Source organism: Lactuca virosa, chromosome 4 (genome assembly GCF_052849685.1).
Source record: "Lactuca virosa cultivar CGN04683 chromosome 4, Lactuca_virosa_CGN04683_v6, whole genome shotgun sequence".
In the NCBI taxonomy this organism is placed as follows: Eukaryota; Viridiplantae; Streptophyta; class Magnoliopsida; order Asterales; family Asteraceae; genus Lactuca; species Lactuca virosa.
The window spans coordinates 224,337,222-224,345,599 of NC_136429.1; the positions used below are offsets into that span (position 1 = coordinate 224,337,222).

The 8,378-nt window shown below is 34.1% G+C and overlaps 1 protein-coding gene across 1 annotated transcript; it reads left to right on the plus strand.

Annotated features, from left to right (window-relative positions):
- Positions 1-2,079: 2,079 nt before the first annotated feature.
- Positions 2,080-3,690, plus strand: LOC145168740 (clavaminate synthase-like protein At3g21360). Its single transcript, XM_079087460.1, has 3 exons — positions 2,080-2,658; positions 2,753-3,006; positions 3,119-3,690. The coding sequence occupies exons 1-3, from the start codon at positions 2,113-2,115 to the stop codon at positions 3,468-3,470; spliced, it is 1,152 nt and encodes a 383-aa protein (XP_078943586.1). The 5' UTR covers positions 2,080-2,112; the 3' UTR covers positions 3,471-3,690.
- Positions 3,691-8,378: the final 4,688 nt, after the last annotated feature.

Consider the following 8,378-nt stretch of genomic DNA (forward strand, 5'->3'; position numbering starts at 1 on the left):
TGGGGGGAAACGTTTCCCTCCAACATTTGTGATTTACGGAATGTGAAATTACCCACACATATTAAAATTTTTCCTTATGTGTAGGTAATATGCCTACACATATATATAGATTAAATCGATATGTAGGTGATTCATTTGATATTACCAACACATAATTTTATTTCACACATATGCAGATAAATAAATTAACTAATAATAATATATAATATTTAAATAAATGACGTGGCAAAATAAATATCAACACATAACATCAATATATTTATGTGTAGGTAAATTTATTAGACAATTGTTATTATTATTATTTCATAAATGACATGGTAAATCAAATAGCTACACATATTTTATGTGTAGGTAAATATATTAGACAATTGTTATTATTATTTCATAAATGACGTGGCAAATCAAATACATACACATATTTTATGTGTAGGTAAATATATTAGACAATTGTTATTATTATTATTTCATAAATAACTAGCAAATAAAATACCTTCACATATTTTATGTGTACGTAAATATATTAGGCAAATCAAATACCTACATATATTTTCTATATGTGTTTATTTCTTAATATTTTTTTTATAGAAATCAACAATTAACATGTGCAGGTAAAATTGTTTAGCAAGAAATTTTTATGTTTTTTGAGGGAAATTTCCCTCTAAATTTGTTGATTGATATAATTGTACAAAAAAAACACGAAAGTATATATATATATATATATATATATATATATATATATATATATATATATATATATATATATATATACCATTAACATTTATTGGATATAAATCTCTTTTTTAAATAACTTAATTTGAAACTAGAAATTATAAATCAAGTAATTGAAAATCAAAAATATAAATGGATATGTGAAAACATATGGCGAAAGCTATTTTTAACTACAAAATATCATTTGCATAAAAGAAATAAAAATATAAAAAATCAAAAAGTAAAAAGAAATTAATTAATGAAAAATTTCATGTGGTAAAAAAAATTAAAAGTAAAACAAAATAGAAAAAAATAACGTTGAAAAAAAACAAAAATGCATACTAGGATCGAATCAATCACGTATCTTCAGAACAATCGGAAGCTTTGAACTCGGGATCACATCCGAAAATCACGAATCATGGGTTTTATAGTTTTCTACGTATGTTGTTATGTTGACATTGTTCCACAAACGATCGGTAAAACCCTAATACGCAGGGGAAGCATCGACGGAACAAGGTGCGGAAAAGGCTTCAGGTAAGGTACAAATTGATTGTTGGATCTTATATTGATGTAATCAAATACTCCATCAAACTAATTAATTACTTATTGTTTTATATCTACACATAAATTATGTGTCGGTAATGATCTGTAGTATCAACAGGCATGAGCCTACACATAGTTACACTTAATGTATGTGTAGGTAATAATGAATACCATCACATATGATGCTTTTACCCACACATAATATGTGTAATTAAAGACCCAATTTTCTTATAGTGGAAGGGTATAAAAGACAGAATGGACAATATTTTGCAACTTGCTTCTGAAAGAGAGCTTCGGAAACAAAGAGAGAGCGACATGCGAATACTAGCTACGGACACGTCGAATATGACCGGTGCGGAGCTTGATGTGGCTTTGGCAATGAAGGAGGAAGTGAAAAAACGCTACATGAATCGTAGCTAATTTCTATTTTTTTTTCAAGTTTTTAATCGTTTGGTGTGTGTGTATTTTTTTTAAGTTGTAGGTTTTATGTTTCTAATTTGCTTTTCTAATTATTTAGGTTTTTTTTAATTAATGTATGGTATTTGTATTTTTAATTAATGAAATATTATCTTTTTAAAATTATGTTTTTTATTTAAAAATGAAGTTTTATTAAATTAAAATAGTTAAAAAAAACAAAAATAAATAAAAAAAAATAAAAATGTGACACCACTCCCTTGGTGTGGCAAGAAACCACACTTCTGTGGTAAAAAATGATGTGACGCTTATGTGGCGGGGGAGGGAGTGTGGTTTCGGTGGCACCACTCCCTCCAGCCTAATATGAAAGCTATATATATCAGCCCCGGATAATAATGCATGGAGTCAGAATCAACCACCAAAAGCCATTGTCTTAGAGCGGCGGATATGTATACTAAAATAAACGAAATGATGAAGATACAACCAGCAGGAGGCTGGCTTAAGTACCATAGTTACTACGTAGAGAAAAAGACATCAATCATACATCAAAGGAACCATATCTATATGAAGCACCAGGATACAAAACTTCAATCGTCTCAAAAAGTGGTAGCAGCTTTCACCGGAAAATTCTTCCGAGACGTAAAGTTACCTCAGCAAAAACCCCAGGACGACGGCGTTCTTTTCCCAGCGGTGTTATCCCCTAACCATAACACTGATTCCACTGCAGTTGAAGAACTCCGTGACTTTGAAGAAGCAATTAGAGCTCAGAAGCCATGGCTAGAGTCTCTTCTCCAGAAAAGCGGCGCTATTATTTTCCGAGGCTTCCCTGTTTCCTCACCTTCTGACTTCGACCGAGTTGTGGAAGCTTTCTCCTACGCTGAAATTCCCTACTTAGGCGGCATAGCCCGTCGGACGAAGGTCCTTGGCCGGGTGTACACCGCAAATGAAGCTCCTCTCCATATGGGAATTCCTTTCCATCACGAGATGTCTTACGTAAATTTCTCGATTCTGTCAATCTCGTTTTTTTCATGATAACAATTGGCATACCTAATTGCAACTCAGTGCTCACATGTTCATGCATGTACAGGCTCCTGATTTCCCCAGCAAGGTATTTTTCTATTGTGATGAAGAACCAGGAGAAGGGGGAGAAACTCCGATAGTTTTGAGTCATATCATATACGAAAAGATGAAAAAGAAGCACCCACAGTTGGTTGCACTACTAGAAGAGCATGGATTGACGTATATAGAGGTAATCAGCGATGAAGACGATTCATCATCCTTCACGGGTCGTAGTTGGAAATCAAAATTCAAAACCGACGACAAGAATGTTGCTGAGGAAAGGTATGTTTTCTTCACAATTTACCTTAAACCCCATAATTTAATACAAAGTAAAGTTCACCAACTTTATGCAAACATGCATGGCTGATGGCTCAAGAGATTCCTCCATTGACAGGGCAGCAAAGCTTGGGATAAAAATAGAATGGATTGGCAATGTTGCAAAAACTATAACAGGCCCAGTGCCAGCCATCAGGTTTGACAAAGAGAGTCGCCGGAAAACATGGTTCAACCCTATTACAACTACTTATAGTGGCCCTGCGGGAAAATCGTTTTTTGTCGAGATCGGTAATGGCGACCCTGTGCCTGATGATGCTGTGGAAGACTACAGGAAGATCCTGGAAGAAGAGTGCGTTGCCATATCTTGGAAGAAAGGCGATATTCTGCTTATTAATAATTTGATGGTTCTTCATGGCCGACGACCACTACTAAAGCCGCCACGTCGTATACTAGCTTCCCTTTGCAAGTGATCAGGAAAGTGGAGTGATCGCCTTTCTGAAGCATCAGTGTTTCATTGCAGGCAATTAATGTGTCAAAATGATGCAGCTTATGATAACGAGCTATAAATAAATGGAAATGCAAACAATAAAACTATATATATATATATATATATATATATATATATATATATATATATATAACCTTCCAAACTATGTAATTTTGATCAATATATATCTAAACTAATCATTATATTTCGTTTACTATTTTTCCTTAATTATGTGACATACTAAACCCATCGAATTTATGTTCTTTTTCTGCATTGTGTCTAAGAACTTAATTAAAAATAATGACCATTTAACCAACCCTACTAAATTTTAAATGAAAACTAATAGAATAAAAGATAAAAGAAGAACATGTAATAACTCAATCAAGTTTTCACAAATCATTTAATATAGTTTTCGATTTAAGGAGAAAACGTATGAGTTATATATTTGTTAAAAAGTATTGATTTTTTATTTTCCCTATAAACTTGATGTTTTGCAATAAAAAGATATATAATTGATATTTTTCATTCCATAATTTAACTCATTTCAATGGTATTATATTAAAACAAAATTAAGAGAAAATGAAACTATATTTGTTTGTTTTAAACTATGTCATTTAAAAGGCTCTCTCTCTCTCTCTCTCTCTATATATATATATATATATATATATATATATATATATATATATATATATATATATATATATTATGAAACATTTTAAAGTTTTCACTTCATATGGCATATCAGCGGTAGTATTATAGTATCAATCGGAAAAAATAAACAACATATTATAACACCCTCTATTTTTCATTTTAACGTTTTTCTTTTCGATTTATTTATTTATTTATTTTCGATTTAGTTATTTTTTTCCAATTTAAATTTTTAGTCACGTTATGTTATTTATAAAAAAACATGCAGTTTAATTAAATCCTAAATTGACAATATCATTTAAAAAGTAAAAATAAAATTATAAAAACAAACATTGAATGCAAAAAACCATAATCCTAATTTAAAAACATAAAAACGATAAACTAGTCATCCAAATATTTTTTCTGCATCATCTCATTCATATTTCGGAGCGCTTGTACTTGTCGTGGCCCCATATTTTTTTTTTGCTAGTCTGAAGAATAGCTAAATCCCTCGTTATTTGATTTTCATCCGCTTGCTTACGAAGGAGCTCCAAGTGCTCACGTTGCACTTCAACATTTTGTTGTGCGATTAGATTGTGTTCGTCGAACTTTTCTTTCATTTTTGCCAACTCTTGTACCCTTCTATCGACTTCGTCCGCGTGTCGTTGAACGCGCTTCGCTTTCTCACGCCCAAACGGTCGACGTGGGGCCGAGATCTCTTCGATGTCGTCGGGGATGTCATCCATATCGGCGTTGAGGTCGATGTTAGTTCATGCATCGAAAACGTCAAACGAACCCGAAGGAGGCGACCTTTTCGATTGTACGTCCGACGATCTTGGCATTTTAAACCATTTTGGATCGTTTCTCACCATCTCCCAAATTTTTTCGTACTCAAAACATTGACCCATTTTGATGTGATATTGCTCCCTTGCAGCGTTGAACACATCAAAATCATTCACACTACTTTGTTTTTGTGAAGAAAGTTTGTTGTAGATCGCATTAAACTTGGTGCACTTCCGATTAATTGGAGTCCACTTGCAACTAAACATATCGGTATTGCGATATGCCCTGTCTTTCTTGAAAATTATGCAAAATTTTCCAACCACGGCTTCCTGAAAACCAACTCTCTTCATATAGTTTCCTATAGTTGGATTTTTTGAAGTCCTGCACCATGCCACAACCAACGCATAATCCTCCTTCGGACTCCACCAAAGCGGAGTTTATTCTTCACTTTTCGTGGTCGCTTTCCCTTTCTTTTTCCTTTTCCCTCTAGGTTTCCGACTACCTTCCGCTTACGTATCGAGAACAGTATCTTGTGTGGTTGTTTGTGGCATGGAAAAGAAAGTGTTGAAAATGTTTTGTTGAAGGTTTGAGTTTTCTTGCATGCATGACGATATAGGAAATTGCATTGGGGGTGAGGCGGGATTGAAAACGTTTCCTGAAATGGTACTTGTGGTGAGTTTTGAGAGTTGAAGAGGTTCACATAGCTCTCATGTAACGCCCGTAGATCCGGGCTAGTCAGTTTAGAGATAATAGGGGTCGAAAATGACTTTTCGACAAAAGATTATTTAGAATAAATAATCTTAACCAAGTTGTAGAATATATCTAAAGGGTTACGTACATATAAACAACGCCGAAATCCGAGTTATAACGAAGAAGTTATGACCCGTCAAAGTTTTACGGCAAAACCGGCACGACACCGGGAAGCGTAAATAGTGAATTTACGATAGAGCGAGTTTTAGCCTTAGCGATCTAAATGAAAGTCGTAGAATACGTTAAACCGAGAGCGTCCGTAAAAAGAACGCCCAAATCTGACTTCGTATGAGGAAGTTATGATTTTTCGAAGTTTCGGCTTAGCAGTGTACAACCCGAAGTTCGAATATTAGACGGAGCGGTTTTTAGCTGACACAACCTAAACGAGAATCGAAGATCTCGTTATTTGTAGCGTAACGATAAAAAAACTGACAAAAACGGACGTCGGACGAAGAAGTTATGAATTTTTAACGGACAAGTTGATATTGCCATATTTATACATGTTTTTAGGCAATATTTATTTACACTTCTATTAATATTTTGGTTATTCGCATAGAATAATGGTACTTATAAGTTTAATTTGTTATTTTGCAGCCAAACAGAAGCATTTTCGAAGATAGGGACTGAAATTGACAGAATATGGAACTTTGGAGGATTGAAGGAAAGAAAAACGGAAAATCACCCAAAAGACGTTTTCACGACGTGAACAATTCATGGTTCACGACGTGAGTCGAGAATTCTAGAAGATATGCATGCGGGTGGAAGAGTCCTTGCCGAACACGGTTATCTAATATTCACGACGTGAATCCTTATGGTTCACGACGTGAACTCGGGAAATCAGAATACTATAAATTCCCTTGCCCATTACGATTTGAGGGACTTCTGGCAGAAGAAAGAGGTTCCAGGAGACGATTTACAGCAGAAGTAAGGTTCTGGAAAAGGTTTTCAACACCAAAAGAGTGAAGGTCCATAATTTAGTTCACTTATTTGATACTTATGAACATGTTTCCTTATACTTTGATTTGTGTTAGTGTGTTAGTTGCTATTATGAGCAGCTGAATCTAGCTACTTTTGTTTAGCTAGATGAAGCTTCTAAGTTATGAATAGCTTAATTTTATATGGATTTATTTAGTTGGTAAATTGCTTGTGTTTGGTTTATAATTACCTAGCATGCTTATGGTTGTTTCTTTAGTTGCTTGATTCCATGTTCTGTGTAGCTTAGTGACCATTAACTGCATGAACTTGTTACCTAATGATTTAGTGAACATTAAATTGTTAGAGCTAGGATTGACCAATCTTAGTTAGTAATTAAAGTAAATAAACTTAGCTGTGCTAGAGAACGTAGATTGTGACTATAATTGCGTTTACATAATAAATCTTACATAGCATATTCATATTCATAATTGGTTATGTGTTTAATTGTGTGTGACCATACATAGTTTTACATGAATTAATTAATTATTGGTAAAGTTAGACTTAAATTACTAATATAATTAAAACCAACTTGATAATCCATAATTATTAGCTAGCCATAAGGACGAAGTGGATTCGAACTAAACAAGAGTGTTTTCACTTATTGATTGAATTTGAGTTAAGTTCATCTGATCTTGTAAAATCAGATAAAACCCTTTTTAACTTGTTAATAATTAGGTTAATTTGCTAGCAAGAAGATTAATTAGTAACACCGTTCCCTGTGATCGATACCCGACTTACCCAAGTTATACTATAATCTGACTAGGTACACTGCATATAGGTGCATAGTTAGTCTAAGTTTGTTAGGTTATAAATATTAAAATTAGTGGGTACTTTTGTGCACATCAAGTTTTTGGCGCCGTTGCCGGGGAACGGCTTAGTTAATTATTAACTTGTTTGCTTTAAATTAATCAATCCTTTTTGTAGGTTAAAACCTGCAAGAAGTTACTTTTCTGTTTTAATTTTTTCTGCATTACAGGACTCACGACGTGAACTTTCAAGATTCACGACGTGAGAACTGAAGTCCTTAGTTTTGTTTATTTCAGTTTTTTTTTAGTTCAGTTTTACGTTTTATCTTTTTGTTTTATTTCAGAAGTTCATGACCAGAGGTTCTAACACACCTTTGGTACCACCACTTGAAGATCCCGAGTCTACAATTCACAAAAAGAAGGATAAGAGCGTGAAAGAAGATCAAACACCGAAGAAGACACCTTTACAAGAACTGAAATCAACCTTTTCAAGGAAGTCAGGAAAGAAAACGGGAGAATCGAGTTCAGTCTCAAAGAGAAATTTTGAAGTTTTCGATCAAGAATACGAATCAGTAAAAGAATTTGGACTTTATACGAGTGAACCCGAGAACGAGCCAGAGAACGAAATGGCGAACATTGATGAGATGGCCATAGGGGAGTACAAGAAGCGCATTCGAGATGATGTGGGACCGGGTTTAATACATCCTGCGATACCTGCCAATGCCACATTCGAATTAAAGGGACATATCCTTACGACACTCAAGGATATCCCATTCTATGGGAAGGATCATGAAGATGCTTTTAAGCATTTAGATGAGGTCAATGATATTGCGGATTATTTTAATACTCCTAATATCCCGAGGGAGACAGCTTTGTTAAGAATGTTACCAGTCACTTTCAAAGGAGCTGCAAAAGACTGGTTGAAGGCTCTTCCATCTGGTACGATCACCACATGGGCCCAATTGTGTGAGCAATTTCTAGATCAGTTTTGCCCACCCTCCAAAATCTCT